This window comes from Doryrhamphus excisus, linkage group LG18, assembly GCF_037039965.1.
Source record: "Doryrhamphus excisus strain RoL-2023G ecotype Guam linkage group LG18, RoL_Dexc_Guam_v1.1, whole genome shotgun sequence".
In the NCBI taxonomy this organism is placed as follows: Eukaryota; Metazoa; Chordata; class Actinopteri; order Syngnathiformes; family Syngnathidae; genus Doryrhamphus; species Doryrhamphus excisus.
The window spans coordinates 17900942-17919103 of record NC_136374.1 but is presented as its reverse complement, the minus strand read 5'-3'; the positions used below and the strand labels follow the sequence as shown (position 1 = coordinate 17919103).

The window sequence follows — 18162 nt, the reverse complement described above, 5'->3', positions numbered from 1 at the left end:
GTCACATGACACCTAATGAGGTCATCATTATTAAACACATGCTGGTTTAACAAATTGGAGCAACTTACGAATGGTGGACGCTGCAGTTGTAGAAGACAAAGTCCACACTGGCGAACTTCCTTCCCGTCTCCTTGGACTTCAGATGAAGCTTCACCACCCGCTTGTCGCCTGAATGGAAGCAGAACACCAACTCGCTGCTGAAATGTCTATTTAGCAATTCCAAATTTCAATCATCAAGCACTTAGACGGCCTTAACACCGGGGGGCGCCGTCAGGGGCCCCATCAGAGGTATGTCATTAATGTCGTTAAAGCCAGAATAACCGAATCACAACGGCTGCAGTCAACGTTACAGAAGTGTCGCTTTGGAGAAAACCTGAAGCGGATTTGACGAGTCTTTGGTGCTTTGACTACAAAACTTGTTTTTATCATTTCTGCTGCAAAAAAACCTCCCTTGACATCAAACCTTAAACATTTCTAAATATAGCAACAATCACACTCATTCCCGCCTTTGAAAAGAAGTTAGAGACAAAAGCAGGATGAAAACATCTAAAAGTGGAAGTGACAACAGTGCATAAGTTTGATAATGGGCCTCCAATAACGCTGCTGTTGTCAGTGGAAATGCTAACTGCTAACATTGACATGAACGAGGCAGGCATCGTCGGTGGTGGCAGGCTGTTCTGGTTCCGGTCACACCAAGCTAAGTCTTTTCTGGTGGTTGCTCAGCAGCAAGCTTCTCAAATTGCACGGCAAGAAAAGACCAGACCCCTTCCTTCGGAGACGTCAGTCGATGAATTAACGGTGCAGTCTATGATTGACGGCGCCCCGAAACGACTGGATGGCGCTGCTGATCGCGTCCTACCTTTGTTCCGTGTGATGGGGATGACATCACGGGCAGAGGGAGACAGGCAGTAAATGTATCCGCCTTGGATGATGCCCTCGGTTTCCACGTAGTCCTCGAAGGAGCAGTTGACCCCCGCTACCAAATCAGGAACATTCCGAGCCTGAAGGACCAGCTACGGAGAGAAGGAGAGGCAATCAGTACAAGATCAATGGAAGGACACGCTATACACGGATTGTTATGAGATATGACATGAGGTTAATGGGTGCTGGGGGCGGGAGCGTAAGTGGAGTCTGGCTACGTGCGGGTGGGTGACGGAGCCAGAAATAAGAAAGGCCAACACTTGCGTGCGCAGCTATTAGAGTGATGGCAAGGTTAATGCCAATGTGTATGTGGTTAGCACTAAATTGGCTGGCCGGGCCAGACTCGACAGTATATTTGGCGGGCCCACCCTTGGGTGATCGCTAACCTCGGCCTGAACGGATATGAAACATGCATGTGAATGGTTGGTCTATGCGGCCTGTGTTTAGGTGTACCAGGTTGGTCTATGTGTCCTGTGTTTAGGTGTACCAGGTTGGTCTATGTGTCCTGTGTTTAGGTGTACCAGGTTGGTCTAACGTGGCCTGTGTTTAGGTGTACCAGGTTGGTCTATGTGGCCTGTGTTTAGGTGTACCAGGTTGGTCTAACGTGGCCTGTGTTTAAGTGTACCAGGTTGGTCTATGTGGCCTTTGCTTAGGTGTACCAGGTTGGTCTATGTGGCCTGTGTTTAGGTGTACCAGGTTGGTCTAACGTGGCCTGTGTTTAGGTGTACCAGGTTGGTCTAACGTGGCCTGTGTTTAGGTGTACCAGGTTGGTCTATGTGGCCTGTGTTTAGGTGTACCAGGTTGGTCTATGTGGCCTGTGTTTAGGTGTACCAGGTTGGTCTATGTGGCCTTTGCTTAGGTGTACCAGGTTGGTCTATGTGGCCTGTGTTTAGGTGTACCAGGTTGGTCTATGTGGCCTGTGTTTAGGTGTACCAGGTTGGTCTAACGTGGCCTGTGTTTAGGTGTACCAGGTTGGTCTAACGTGGCCTGTGTTTAGGTGTACCAGGTTGGTCTAACGTGGCCTGTGTTTAGGTGTACCAGGTTGGTCTATGTGGCCTGTGTTTAGGTGTACCAGGTTGGTCTAACGTGGCCTGTGTTTAGGTGTACCAGGTTGGTCTATGTGGCCTTTGCTTAAGTGTACCAGTCACGTTGGCACCTAAAAGATGGATCTAGACCAAAAGGTTTACAAATAATCCTTAATTCAATAAAACAATGGCAGTTGAATGAGCAGAACGAAAAGAACAAAGCTTGTCTTGGAATAAACAGCCACATGTCAATTACGAGGAAGACAAAATGGATGTCTTCCAATGTCATCCTTTGTTTACTGTATTTTCCTCACTGGTGGTTTTTTATGTCGTCACCCTATTCATGGAGCTGACACAGCAATCATCGCCCTGACAACACAGCAAACTGAAGTGAACTTTAATATGCAACTCTTAAACGAGTCCTAAACGGCTAAGATGGTTGATCCTAAAAACCATCCCATTCTAAAAGAAGTTAACAAATGATGCACTCTATGCCAATCTCACAAAGGATGAAGTGAAAATAAACATTAGTATTCATTCCCAGACCTTTCTCTGTCTCATCGGTGCTGCTGTCTCCGTTATAAAAGGAATGGGAAGGTGTGGACTAGAGCAAGATGCAAATGAACAAAGACATCCACAAAGTTTACTTATGCTTTTGCCACTTTTATGACATAAATGTTGTATACAATGTAATGTTTGTGTAATGTTGTATGCTCGTGTTGAACGAGCTTTGTGCATTTGGAAGTGAGATGGCTCAAAACGCTCGGTTTCAAAAGGCGTGCCCCTTTGTGATGTCACAGAGGGCTGGACTTCCGCTGGAATAGGTGCAGATTCTGGAAAATCTAAAAGGTTTGTGTGCGGGTTATTGTGTGTAGCTGCTCTATAGGAGCCCACCAGTGTCATTGGGCAGTGATGATATGCTTGCTACACAAGTCCAGTACCTTCAGAGAATGCAGGAAATGTAACCAAAGCCAAAACATTGCAATAAGGACAGATATGAAAAAACATACCTGAACTTCAGACATGGTGACGGAAATATTTTTAGGCTGAACCGTGAGCTCCACACACTGCCTCTGGTCCGTGGCAAACCTCTGAGGTTCTCCCGCCCGTTCGCAGCGGTCCTTTCGTGAGCACCTTCAGAAGCAAAGGAGAGGGAAATGGAGATGAGTGTTACAGGACAATCATTAAAAAAATGATAAAGATGCACAACAATGACTTTCACGCTGGAAATGGGAACAATAAGAGAAGACAAATGATGTAATCGCTTGCCTCAACCATTAGCGTCGGCCTAAACGTCATTACTGGCTTTAATGTTTGTGCTAGAAACACTTAGCCTGGTGTGCATCCGCATCGTTCCTCATCTGTTCACGTTATCGTCCCACCCAATTTAAACGTTTCAGGAGATATATAGGCCGCCATTAAAGTTTCACGAGCCGTAAAAATGACACAATTCAAACCGGCCACATATCAAAAGGGGTCAGCAATCCCCCCCTCCCCCGCTTATTACAAGCCAGCTGATGACGCCAAAAAAAGCATGGAGGCGCAGCACTTTTACTATTAGCTATTCATAATGCATTAGCTATCACTTTACCTCGGCGCTAACAACAACTGGTCCCAGTGGCGCAGGCGAAGTGCTGATGTGGCATCCTGTGAAGGACTGACAGTAAGAGGGAGGCGGGAAAACATGCTAACTGGTTCCTCTGCGAGCCGCCCGTCCTCGCATTTAGCTCGTCTACAGCGGCGCTCGTCTACAGCGGCGCTCGTTTGCGCTGCGGGATCTCCCTTGGCAACGGCCAACACACAACGACACGCACAGTACAAGCATACATGTTCCTATAATGGAGCTTTGCTACTACTACTACTACTTACTACTGCAAGTGTGTGTACCCCCGGCTCAACCGTACTGCTGATTGAAAGTACCATGGCTCTTAATAAGATGGCTAAAGGCACCAGAGGCCCGAAACGAGGCTTATAAATAATTTGCCTATTAATATTTCCCCCTTTTGTCTGCAGGGCCTTTGCCAGATTTGGCAACACAATCAGCTCGGAAATGAACAAGCGACGCTCGTGACGCGGCGTGGAGATGCGGCCAAATGGCGGCTTATCGCCGGTTCAGGCTGGTCATGATTTTGTGGTTTTAATGATGGAGAGGTGGCACGTGCGTCATTGTGGCGCCTGGAGGAAAGACAGCTTGGTGATAAGTCTTCTAGGTTTAATTAATACGCCCAGAGACGGTATTACACCCATGCTTCGGGTCTTCTCAATGTGCTTTAACTTCCTGTCACCTTCCAACAACGTTCAATTGTTCCTGACACTCACTAGAACCCATATAAGGTGTGTGCGGCTCGTTTTCCAAGACTTGCCACAAGACGTCGTTGGGACATATTTCAGGAAAAAACATCACTGAAATAAAGCATAATTAGCAATAAAATCACATTTTTCATTTAAGGTTGATGAAAAAAAATATTCAAGTACAGTAACCTCCCGTTTATTGTAGTTCATCATTCATTTCAAGATTCCTTCTTAAAATTGGAATATTTTCATAGTTAAAGCATATAAAATCTATTTTTTTAACATTAGAGCCCTCTGCACATAAATTAACATCCCTATAGTCACCTTTCTACTCGTACTAGATACCGATATAATGTAGACTCGCATGCTAGCATTGGGAGAGTTTCTTCTTGTTATGCTATTTTTTAAACTTTTGGTTGATAGTCTTTCCATGGCGGCTATGGTCTCATCAATGTAACATTACTGACACCTTGTGACCAGTGAAAGATACTACATGTCACAATGTGTCTTTCAATGCATTTTCTCAACTTTTATTTTTTATTTTTGTATGCGAGTTCATTTAGCAATTTTATGCTGGGAAATTCTTCAATTAGGCCAAAAATACATAACATTTGCTAAATATGCATATTTTTACACAACCGTAATGACTTATTAATTCATATATTTGGAGAAACGCTAAGTACAATTTTTTTTTTTTTTTTTTAGGGTTTAATCAGAGCAAGTGGACGGTCAGATTGTTTTAAGATGTTCCACTGTCTCATCCGGGTCCAAGTCCAGTTGTTCTGATTCAACTCATCCGATATAACCAACTTTGCTGTGTCATTTCCATAGTAAACAGATACACGTTTAGTCAGGACCCTAACCCTAACCCTAACCCTAACCCTCTGTGGTATAATCCAGTCCACCTCTAACGCCCTATAACACGTTCCGTTGAGTTTCCCCACTGTATGACATAATCCCGTCCACCTAAAAGGCCTTTTAGACAGTAATTATCGCTGGTTGATGCGTGTGCTACTTACACATTGTGAAGGACACACCAACCACAGTGAGGGTCTCTGGAGCCCAAACACTCCCCACACGTGGTGTACTGTTCACAGCTCTCCACTGGAACTCTCACCACCTAGATGGAAACAGATAGAGCAGGAATGTGATTAGAGAAATGATATTTGGATATTTTAAGTGCATGATGATGACTAATGGGCAGAAAATAAGGCACAATGTGTTTGCTTTGTGGGATTCCCCTGAGAGGAATCAAGTCCTGCTGAGGGATTACGCTCCAGTGGGTGTGTGACAGCCTGCAGTCCAGCGAACACAGGTGATGCCCTGCGTTGCATGCTGGGATACGTGACAGGTGGTCATAGCAACAGTGGTTGGATTGACAGGTGACCTCAAAAGTAAAGAAATGGGCGGCACAGAAGCAGACGTCAGTGTGAGCGAGTGTGTGTGTGTGTGTGTGTGTGTGTGTGTGTGTGTGTGTGTGCGTGAGTGAAGTGTTTGAACAAAGTCGGCGTAACAAGGTCCTGTGCGACCAAGACGGTGTGTTTGTGTTGCGTCACTCATTGAGAGGCCCACTGTGGGTGTGGGCTTGCTGAGAGGCTCCAGATGTTGTCGAGTTGGTCCTCCAGTCCACTTAGAGGTGATAAGAGATGTTTTACAACATGCCCCCCCCAAGAGATGTGGAAGTAGTGCTACGTATTTCCAGGTATTTGACAGAAATATTGCTAGCATATGCTCGCATTGCTAGTGTGTGACAAAGCAGACAAGGTCTGTGCCCGTGAATCCATTGTTCTAAAAGGGTGGAGTTTAGCCTACTGCAGTTTATTTACTAATACTTTGTCAGAGCGAGCAGCAACGGTGATATACGGTAGTATTCCAACAATATTCAATTCCTCACATTTACATTTCCTGAATGATTTCTCATTTAGCAACATTCCAAAAGAGAAGTTCCCTGTGTGAAAGCACACGGTCTGTATACGAGGGTTATGAATGATGAGCAGACGTGATCGGATGCCTGCTTTGACAGGTGAGGGATGGGGCTGCATCCTCCTGGATGGATAAGGATCAGCCATAAATCCTTAGATTCATCGATTGAAGGAACGTACATCGGGTATGACAAGACTAGCAACCGCTTGACAGTGTCTTAAACGTCACTGCTTGATGTGTCTGCTAGCATGAATGAGGAAATATGCACATTAGTACTCAATAACGTCATCAGATATCACCACATATAGTACCAGCATTTGGGACCAAAGACGAGGTGAACGAGAGGATAGGTGAGGATAGGATAGGTGAGGTTAGGATAGGTGAGGATAGGATAGGTGAGGTTAGGATAGGTGAGGTTAGGATAGGTGAGGTTAGGATAGGTGAGGTTAGGATAGGTGAAGTTAGGATAGGTGAGGATAGGATAGGTGAAGTTAGGATAGGTGAGGATAGGATAGGTGAGGATAGGATAGGTGAGGATAGGATAGGTGAGGATAGGATAGGTGAGGATAGGATAGGTGAGGATAGGATAGGTGAGGATAGGATAGGTGAGGATAGGATAGGTGAGGATAGGATAGGTGAGGATAGGATAGGTGAGGATAGGATAGGTGAGGATAGGATAGGTGAGGATAGGGTAGGTGAGGATAGGATAGGTGAGGATAGGGTAGGTGAGGATAGGATAGGTGAGGATAGGATAGGTGAGGATAGGGTAGGTGAGGATAGGATAGGTGAGGTTAGGATAGGTGAGGATAGGATAGGTGAGGATAGGATAGGTGAGGTTAGGATAGGTGAGGTTAGAATAGGTGAGGTTAGGATAGGTGAGGTTAGGATAGGTGAGGTTAGGATAGGTGAGGATAGGGTAGGTGAGGATAGGATAGGTGAGGATAGGGTAGGTGAGGATAGGGTAGGTGAGGATAGGATAGGTGAGGATAGGATAGGTGAGGTTAGGATAGGTGAGGTTAGAATAGGTGAGGATAGGATAGGTGAGGATAGGATAGGTGAGGTTAGGATAGGTGAGGTTAGAATAGGTGAGGTTAGGATAGGTGAGGTTAGGATAGGTGAGGTTAGGATAGGTGAGGATAGGGTAGGTGAGGATAGGATAGGTGAGGATAGGGTAGGTGAGGATAGGGTAGGTGAGGATAGGATAGGTGAGGATAGGATAGGTGAGGTTAGGATAGGTGAGGTTAGAATAGGTGAGGTTAGGATAGGTGAGGTTAGGATAGGTGAGGTTAGAATAGGTGAGGTTAGGATAGGTGAGGTTAGGATAGGTGAGGTTAGGATAGGTGAGGTTAGGATAGGTGAGGTTAGAATAGGTGAGGTTAGGATAGGTGAGGTTAGGATAGGTGAGGATAGGATAGGTGAGGATAGGATAGGTGAGGATAGGATAGGTGAGGATAGGATAGGTGAGGATAGGATAGGTGAGGATAGGATAGGTGAGGATAGGATAGGTGAGGATAGGATAGGTGAGGTTAGGATAGGTGAGGTTAGGATAGGTGAGGATAGGATAGGTGAGGATAGGATAGGTGAGGATAGGATAGGTGAGGTTAGGATAGGTGAGGTTAGGATAGGTGAGGTTAGGGTAGGTGAGGTTAGGATAGGTGAAGTTAGGATAGGTGAGGAGAAGCGGTAGAAAATGAATGAATGAATGAATGCAAAGTCGACTGGTCTTCACGTCGACCGCCATCCACCAACGTATGAAAGACGTCTAAGTTCTGTCATTCAAAGTCAAGCCCATTATTAACCTTTCCTCACTGACTGCTCCCGAGTTGATGACTTACTTGATTGTGTTCATCAGCTGCATCTCCACATGTACCAAGTTGCCACTCGGGCTACTTTAAATCTAGCAGCAGACCCAAGCTAACTATGGTGGTGTGGGTTCACGCGGATGGTAGGAATGAGAACCAGGTCGGAATGGTATTTGGGGCCAAGCAGGGGTTGGGCGTCTTGTTATGAAGTACTATTATAGTATGTGGAGGATATAAGAAACCGTATCGCGGAACAGAAACATAGCATGAAGAGTTAAAGCCAGATTGCTGCAGGAAAGAACCCAGGAGGACAAAAGAACAGAGCAATGAAATATTAAACTTGAGGCCAAGAGCCCCCCCCCCCCGTGAGCTCTTAAGTACAACAGATATGTAGGACAGATGTGACACAATGGAAGTCATTTCTGTGCTCCAAAGTTCCATAGAGGCCAGACTCCAATGATCTTCAAGGAATCATATGGTGCATAATAAGGAATAATATGGTGGATAATAAGGAATAATATGGTGGATAATAAGGAATAATATGGTGCAAGGGAAGGCAAAGAGAAATACAAAGGTGCCAAAGAGAGAAAGCTGATGACATGATACGACCTGGCATCAGGTACAGAAGATAGCAAACGAGGGCGGGGAGGCCGGCCGGATGAATGGAGACGTAATGGAAGACATACACAGGGGGAATCTGGGAGGACATTGTGCTCAGTAGATGGGATACGGTAGCAGAAGCTCGCTATGTGTCATTGTCAGAGCGAGTGTGAGGCCACATTCCATTTGAAAGGAGAGCTGAGAGTCGGGGAGGAGAAAAGCGGTGCGAAAGAATAAGGAGATAATGGGCGGATAGATGAGGGGAAGATGGGGCTACAGCTGGGGAGAAAATGGAGAGAAGGAGCTGCTTTTCCACACATCACCCCAGACGTCAAGCAATACCCATCTTCTTCTTCATATATCATTATGATGCTGATTAAAGACAATGGCTCACATAAATCATGCTTACAGTAGGCGCCCTCGGCGAGCTTGCATAACCTTATCATTACCCTGCGTGATGATAGATATGGCCTATTGTGCACAATTGTCCGTGCGTCTAAAGAAGTGATGACACTATGCACTTTATTCAGTGTGGGGGGGGGGGGGATGGGGGGATGTTGATGCAGTAGAAGGCTATGATGCTTAACTAGCCTGATGGGAACTACGCATCTGCAAAAAGGTGCTGGTACTTGTATGTGATCCAGATGATCTGCATCTACGTACGTATGTCGTGGTAATGTACTGCGTGAGGTCCCCGGGTGACATACAGTCCCTCTTACCATCTCGCTTTTTAATGAAAGCCCATTCCAAACAGCGCACGGCATTACTCCTTGAAATAAGCTCATAAACCAAGACCGGATGCTCTTCTCTCTTGCCATGTCCTTTTATTTACGGCGGCGTCTGCACTGTAAGTCAGGTCCCCCTTTCTGGGTCCCCTCCTGTTCCCGCCTGGTCATGCTGAAGTGTCTTGACATTTCCTTTTGGCTGTAAACTTTCCACCTTTCCTCTCCAATCTGTTTTTACAGTGTGCCATCACCTGCCTCTAAAAGTCCAGCTAACAGGCTTTGTGACGCCCCCCCCCCCCAACCCAAAGGGTGCGTAAAGCTTTTAACGCAGCTTTTCATTGGTTATTAAACCCAAACACATAAAAGGCCTCGCCTTGTTGGGGCTACTTTTTATACAGTACATTCAAAAGCTAACAGCTTAAGGTGGGAAATGGGGGGGTGGGGGTTGGGGGGTGGTGCAGCTTCTTTATGGATTAGCACAACTTTTCCCAAACTTGCTTGACATTAAAAACAAAAAAGACTTTGGTAAATAGTAAACATCGCCATGACAACCTGCAGATGGAAGGATTACTTTTACTAACACTGACAACATCACCAGCACGTTGCCAGGGAGTACTCAGCAAGAAGTACTGGCAGTAGGTGCCCAGTTATTTACATTCATGGATTCTCATTATAGAACAGGACAGGAAGATGCTCAATTGGAAACCTTTTGCTTCTAGAACACAAACCATTGGCTGTGATTGCTTTTACTTCAGAGGGGAACGATACAGTAATAATGTGAAATCCGACAACTAGTTATCAATTATTGAAATAAACTGCAGAAGCATGTACACACCACAGCAACATCAGACAATACGGTATACCAGTCAATTCAAGGAACCCTTTAAGGTAAACACAATTTCAGAAACTTGGTTTGATGCTCAAAGGGAAATGAACTGCAGCAACGGGAATCACAGAAGTGGGAGGAGTTGTGTACGTGGACAGATGCACATTCTCATGGCAATATATCGTATTTACGCAGGCAAAATGATCAAGTGCCCGAGTGCCCCATGATTTTTATTTCTTCCTGAATGACAAATGATCACATTTCAATCTGGTCATTTTTTTGGTATTTCAATAGTTTTTATTTCTAAATTGCTCAACGGTACCAGTTGGATACCAGTTGGATACCAGTTGGATACCAGTTGGATACCAGTTGAATACCAGTTGAATACCAGTTGAATACCAGTTGGATACCAGTTGGATACCAGAAGTGCATTGGGGTATCAAACGTTGGCGCAAGCAAATGTCAACAATGTCAACATTGAAACACAATATTTGGATTCTCATCACTTTTTATTATTGCCACCCTCGATAGCACGGCCATTCCAATGATCTATAAATAATCTCAGTCACCAGGTCGCGATACTCCCCCACCCTTACTATATCCGGGTCGTAGACGATATGGAAGAATAAAGTGAAAGGACCATAACAGCAACCCAAGACGAGGCTGTAGACAGAGATTGAAGGAGCCCCCGAAAAGAAAGAAGTGGAAACGAGACAACGGTGACAGAGTGAGGTAAATGTGGCGGCTAAGGTAGAGGAGTCTGGAGGTCTTCTAATTAAGTGAGGATGGGAGAGACCGGCTGCCTGGTAAATGACTCTGTCACTTTAGTAAATGGACTTTGTGAGGAGTGAGGAGCCACACAGCTGGCGTTTCCATTAGCGGTGCCAAGCAGCCCACCGCCGCGTACACGGGTCGCCAACACACAAAGGAACGCCGCTATTCTTTGAAGACGCAAGGCTGAATCAGAAGGTTCGACTCTAAACAGCTAGATTTTGGTGTGATAATGGACTTTCACTTATATGGCGCTTTTCTTCAGGTTGGGAGATCACCATCTACCACCTGACCATATACACTTTATACACTTTTCTCAGGCAGGCATTAACATTTCTCTCTTGTCTAAACACTCAAAATTCAAATTTCCCTTGGATTTTCAAGATCAATTTATGAGATTTGACACGAGAAATTGAAAGTGACTCAGGCATATTTCACCCCTCTCATCATGGCTCGGCCTGGTGCTATTAGACTGTAGCGTTTTTGTAACCTTGTTAAAACATATTCCTTATCATCCGACTATGAAGGAGATTGAACACGGTCTACAACGGTCTACACGACCATTGGAAAGTACTCTTTCACTCTTAGACCCCTTGACTATGGTTTGTGTTTTCGATGTTGAGTAAATGTTTCCCTTCTGCATTCCTTTTCCACCGTTTGAAACAGCTCTACTTGATGTTTTTCCATTGGTAAAGCAGGTACTATGAAGTACTATTTCTAGTACCTGAGTCGGGATTCTGAGCATGCAGAGTCAACGAAAGATGAGCCGATTCACCGATTTGTCATTGAAACGTTGAAAGAGAAATGGATATGAATGACAGAAGACCTGAGATAGATAGAGATTATAGATTATAGATAGATAGAGTATTTCACACCAGGCTCCCATTCCTCCTTTCATTTTGCCGCCAGTCTGCTGTTAAATAATATTAGTCTCCTTGTCAACAGCGACATGCTGTGATAATCTCTATTGTTGCTTGATATTGTGTGTCATTGGGACGGATGCAGTCACTGCAACATAATTAGTAGAAAAGTACTCCTTAGGTGCTCCATTCAAAGCAGGCTTGAGTGGAATGTTATGTTTGAAAAAATGAATTTGAGTCGCAATCCCAAGCTTTAATGACTGAGCAATGTATTACCGTTGTAGTCGCTGCCAACACCCGGCTCAAAGTCGTGATGTGTCACAAAGTACTCCAGTCGGGGCCATGCCAACTTTTGGTTGGCTTCATTCCACCACAATCAGTCAGCGGCACATCCTTCTAGCCTAATCAACATCACGCCACAGGAGACCCAATTGTATATCCGATTGATAGCGATTGAAGAGGAGGGGGAGGTGGAGGGGAAGAGAAACCATTAACCTCCCGATCTGTCTGACGCTCTTTTCTAACCCTATCTGTCTATAGCATCGAGCCGGTCTTGGAAGTAAAAACAGAACCAGATGATAGAAAGACTGAGCTATCTAGTGACAGCTAAAGTTCCATTAGAGCTGATAGCATCATGCACAAGACAAGTGAACACACACTCTTTCAACAGGGCAAGCACACAACAATACACACGTATCTGGGAAGGAGAAAAAAAACACAAAATCCCACACGGACACAATGGGAAAGTGGAATATGATAGAAGTAGCAGGAGACAATTAGTCTGTGATACATGAAAGCGTCCCCATTGTGATCAATCTCCTCCAATGTGGGATGTTGCAGAAAAACACTTAGAGTACGTGTTAATGATCCCCATTTAATCAAACTATAGACAGGCAGAAACCTCCTCCAAGGCTTCACAATCCTTTTGGATCAACACCAAATGCTGACACCTCAGCTTCGTATTTCAGCTAAAGTAGGACACACCCTTGGCCTTTAGCCTTAGCATACACACACCGTATAGCCATTTAAAGGGCTAATATACTTAGCATGCCGCTGGTTCACTGTGCTTATTACGAGGAATAGATCAAGCTGCATTTTATGGACAAATAAACCACATCACATAATAAAGATGAACCCAGGATTCCCTGGATCAAATCTGTATGTAGTGTCCAAACTTTTAAAGAACCACGATACATTTTGGGTCACCAATGTGTGGATGTTTTGCACTTAATTCCGTGGACCGGTGTGTTCGCTGCACCGTTTGGCAATACGATAAACCAACACAATGTAAGCAAATCAAGACATTTGTAGCAATAATTTTCACTGAAAAGTGCGTTCTACATGTTTATTAGTAGGACAATGAGGGGAAATAAGAATTTTTTTGTACCATAAATGAATACTTATACCGCATTAGCATTTTTTTAGAACTATGATTGACCCCGTGGTGAATTAACTCAATCATTGGAGCACATCCTATTGCTGTTTCACTCGTTAACGACGACGGGGTTCCTCATTTTGATAAATTGAGTAAATTCATCTTGGAGCTACTTAAAACTGACTGATTAGCTGTATCGAGTTCACCAAGTGTCAAATCTTGATTGATACAAGCAGCTGCCTTATTATGTGTGTTGATGTCAGCCCGTGCTAATGCGTGTACTAACGAGATTGGCGGCCGACCAGTAATATGTGGAAGTAAACAGATCGACGGGCAGAACACACACATACTCCCACCACGCAATGATGGATGGTAAAACCATATGTGGGGGCCGTTACGTAACCAGGCCCTGATGTGGGAAAACAGTCACACAACATAAAGCATTGTTTGTCATTTAGACTCGGACGCCATCGACATGCAGATGTGGTCAAACACGTCAATTAGTGCCAAATGTAACTTTTCCATGTATATGAAATGTTTACTATATAGTAATACACGCTCATTCTCACGATATTTCATCTTCACAAGTCATATTTGTCTTCCATACTAGAAAGGCAGCATCACTGTTAGTTCAGTGGGGGCCAGTGCTCCCAATGCATGACAGCACAAACTGTCATCTTTAGGGCACAAAACGTGCACAAAACGTGCACAAACAATTGGGACTCATTTTGTTGAATTTGAAGGAAAATGGGGGACTGGGTGAACTTTGACCCACAAAATCAACTGTAATAACGCTAAAACTAAAAGACCACAAACAATAATTTTAATGGCCCAAAACAGCACAAACAATTGTGACTATTTTACTCGAGTTGTGTGTGTGTGGGGGGGGGGGGGGGGGGGGGGGCAACTCCCTGCAGGTTTGGGGGTACACAAATTGTCTGACTGCTGGATGCTGGCTGATTTAAATTTCTTGTATAAGCATCCTGTCCCACCAAGCACACGCACACACACACACACACACACACACACACACACACATACATACACATACACCCCCCCCCCACACACAGCCAGCTGCCCTCTCCTGCTGTCATATCTTCTATTGATAATAATGACAGTGATGAATATAGCTGGACGTGAGCTAGTCATAAATCACAGAGCCTCGCCCCTAACTCTGACTCACCGCATGGCCCTTGTGTATGGGTGCACGCTGACGTGTGTGTGTGTGTGTGTGTGTGTGTGTGCGTGCTGGGTGAGAGCGGGATGGAGAGCAGGGAGGACTTGTCGTGGTCTACGCATGGCTGGATATGTCCAGTGACACCTTAATGTGCTTGGCTTGTCTGAGGAGCCCCTGCAGGCAACCGGCTACACACACACACACACACACACACACACACACACACACACACACACACACACACAAGGAGCACAGAGCTACTGTGTGTGTGTGTGTGTGTCAGGAGGAGATGCATCCAGAGGAGCATGGTGGCATGCAGGTAAGGTGTGGGTTTCATCCGGGATACGTGTCCTAGAGTTGGAGCCAAATTCAGCCAAGCTTTGGGACAGCATCCCTCCACTGCGACACCGTACCGTACTTCCTCCTATCGAGCTCATCATTTCACTTCTCTTCTCGGACTTCTATTCACCTAGTGTGTGTGTGCGTGTGTGCGTGTGCGTGTGTGTGTGTGAGAGGAGCAAAGGGGGCATTGCAGCAATAGTGAGAGATCATTAAAACATGGGAATGGGATCAGTATAAGGCAGTTAAGAGGGAAGGACTCAATTTGGGCTTAGACGGAAACGTGTGTGTGCGTTGGGGGGTTGGCGTGGGGGGGTGAGGAGCTGAGGTGCGTGCGTGTGGCAGCGGAGATTTGTAAAGTAGGATGGGGAGGCATTTTGGGATAGATGGAGGACAGAGGGTGCAGGGCGAGATAGGGAATCGCCCCCTTAGGTCATTAGTGCTAAAGGGGTTTTTTAAAGCAGGCCTGGCAACCTGATCCCCTGCTTTGCTTAACTCAGACCTGCTCACCATTAATGATGTTATAACATAAAGCAATGGGTGGCCGTGCATGTGAAGGTTTATTATAATTCAGATAAGATGCTATTTTAGTTCATTTAAATCTTCTTTTTATTCAAATTTGATTATTTTGATGCATTTCCTGAATGTTGAGTCACGCTGGCATCCCGCTTTTGCTGACTGGATGTGCTTTTACATACCCTGAGTAACCACAATTGGTTAAAGTTTCACAACTATGTGCATAGCTTGTTCAAGTTTGCACAGCATAAAAAGGTTTTTACCACAAACGAGTAGGTCAGTTCTTCTAAAACCTTTGCCCGCTGGTCTTTATCTAAAAATATGACCGTATTTAATAGCCAGGCTTTGGTTTGGCTCTCTGCAGAAGTGACTTGCCAAGTGTCCAACACCTTCCATAAAAGCAGCCCTCAGACGTACATCTCAGCCGCTTCAATCAGACAGCCGCTTAAGATCCATTAAAAATGGCCGTCTTTTGCATCACGCAAGCCGACTGGGCTTCCTTCGCTCGCGACACTAATGAGAGAGAAATGAGGGGAGCAGCTGGACCTGCGGAGCTGCAGAGCCTTGACACGTTGGCCTCCGCCTCCGCCCCATCCCCCGTCTCTTTGCTCTCTCCGTCCCCCCATCAGAGTCGACATGGACCTCACCGGCGGTGGGGCTGGTAATGACCATGGCGACATAGACACACACCGCATGGGACCAGGAGCACCCTGTATGTCCATGTGGGTGTCGTGTCTTCATTATGAGTGCTCGTGTTGCCGACTATGTCATATATGTAGCTGGGCGGTGATTATACGAGAAGAATTTATACGTTTCTATATCTATATGCCTAATGAGACAACGGTTGATGGCCGTAGCCAAAATGCCATGTCTTCGTATAGCCCCCAAACACCTATAGCCCCCCATAGCCCCCCATAGCCCTAGCGGTCCACATACCATAATGCATGCACGAGGCATGTATGTAAAAAAGAACGCAAATTGGCATATTCAAGCTTGATTGACATGGATTGAAATGATGCTACCGTATTGTCTTACCCTTACACGGCCTGTGAATATTCTCATTCATCCATTGTATTCTCGGGGCATGAAATGGATTGCAACGGTATGAGATGTTTTGCCTCTCATCTGAGCAGCCTTCGTCAGCTCTCAGCAACGAGGGGTTGGTGCTGTCCTCTAAAAATAGAGGCATGCACAGACACCAATGGATTCTATTTTGTAGTTCTAAACGACAGTCATTAACTTACACTGGGGCCTCTCCCTGCCAACAACCGTCATTTGGGTGGAACCACCTCGTTCGTTCCATTCAGATGGAACGATGGCCATGGATGGACAGAAAGCCAAACCCTTGCCATGTTGGTTTTTATCTTTAAATTCATTCTGTCATCTTTCAGCGCCGCAGTGGGGAGCATGGACGCCACACAGGCAGGAGATCAGGAAGACCTGGGTTCCATCCTCCGCTTGGGCATTTCTCTTTGACCCGTGCCTGCGTGGGTTTTCTCCGGGTACTCCGGTTTCCTCCCCCATTCCAAAAACATGCTAGGTTAATTGGCCACTCCAAATTGTCCATAGGTATGAATGTGAGTGTGAATGGTTGTTTGTCTATATGTGCCCTGGGATTGGCTGGCCACCAATCCATGGTGGACCCCACCTCTCCCCGAAGACAGCTGGGATAGGCTTCAGCCTACCCCAGGATAAGTGGCATAGAAAATAGATGGATGGAACTTTTTAAAAATGTTTTTTGTCTTCGATGTTTTGTCTACACAAATATAGGTGACTAAAGACTGACTACAGTAAAGTCTCGTTATATCGATATCGGTTAGAACGAATTACTACTTATTACGATACTATTTTCATTTCCCGGCAAATTTCTAGTCTTTTATGATATAATTAGTTCCGTTAGTACGATACCCGGTTATTATGATAATCCGGTTACTACGATGCCCTTTTCATCTCCCGCCAGCCAATTTGGTCTGCTTATATCGATACAAAAGCAGCTTAAAGCAATCTTTGCTTAAGGATTTCAATACCAAAAAAGAACACGGCGAACGGCTGCTTGCAGTCAATTTTATTTTTCCCACTTCCACCACCAGAGCGCAGCACACACACCGATTCCCGCACTTCCTGGTTCACAGGTCATGCTCAACCCGCCCCACATAGCTGGCCAAACACATGCCTGTATAGAATCTACACACACGAGAGAAACCACGAACGCAGTTGGTTCTTCTGTTGCAGGACATTCGACATCGGGACATCGAGCAGGACATTGCTCGACATTGTTCTATACTATAGAACATTGTTGAGTGCATTATTGCCCACTTTTAATGCAGTTCGGCGCAGGATCGGATATATGGATAGTCCGGTTATATCGGTATTTTTTCCGACTCCCGAGAATATGGATATAACGAGACTTTACTGTACTTGGAAAACTTCATGTAATTATGGTTTGTCTCTTTTTATGGAAAATCTGCAGACTATGCACCTTATGTGAGCCTGTTATTGATTGTTTGGTTTTGTTGTATATAAGTATGATATGTGTTATTTACTTTAGCCTTTTACTGACTGGTTAATATTCGCTTTAGCGTGTTTCTGACAGCCTGCTGCATTTTTTGGTGAAAAGCTTCGATGCCATCTGTATGGAAGGACGTCGAGAGCCAGGAATGGTAGGGACAACAAAATATCTGTATGTGTGGACGTGTGGACGTGCGGTCCTGCGTTGTTGCCACAAACTCACCTGTCTGTCAGTTAGTATGTAGAGGTTCTGCTGGTCTGGGCTAAAGAGCATGTCCCTCAGCAAGGGACTGCCCCCTTCACTTAGGGTCACCTTCTCATAGAGCACCGCTGGACGGTTCACCAAGATCTACAAAGGAAAAAACATGAGGAGAAACATCAATGATCACATTCAAATAGTTTGACAAATAGCACTACAAAAACCTGACACCTCATCTTATGAAGTTCCACGTGCTAAAAGAACTGTACTTTGCATTCACATGAATGACACACTGCCTATGAA

The 18162-nt window shown here is 45.2% G+C and overlaps 1 protein-coding gene across 2 annotated transcripts in view; it reads right to left on the bottom strand.

Annotated features, from left to right (window-relative positions):
• Window positions 1-18162, bottom strand: part of plxna1b (plexin A1b) — a 153376-nt gene that overhangs the window by 69854 nt on the left and 65360 nt on the right. For both annotated transcript variants that reach the window (XM_058055833.2, XM_058055834.2), the window contains exons 4-8: window positions 17884-18009; window positions 5258-5358; window positions 2957-3080; window positions 860-1013; window positions 69-168 (exon numbers count right to left, since the gene is read on the bottom strand). In XM_058055833.2, coding sequence (XP_057911816.2) covers window positions 69-168; window positions 860-1013; window positions 2957-3080; window positions 5258-5358; window positions 17884-18009 — 605 coding nt within the window. The remainder of the gene's footprint in view (window positions 1-68; window positions 169-859; window positions 1014-2956; window positions 3081-5257; window positions 5359-17883; window positions 18010-18162) is intronic.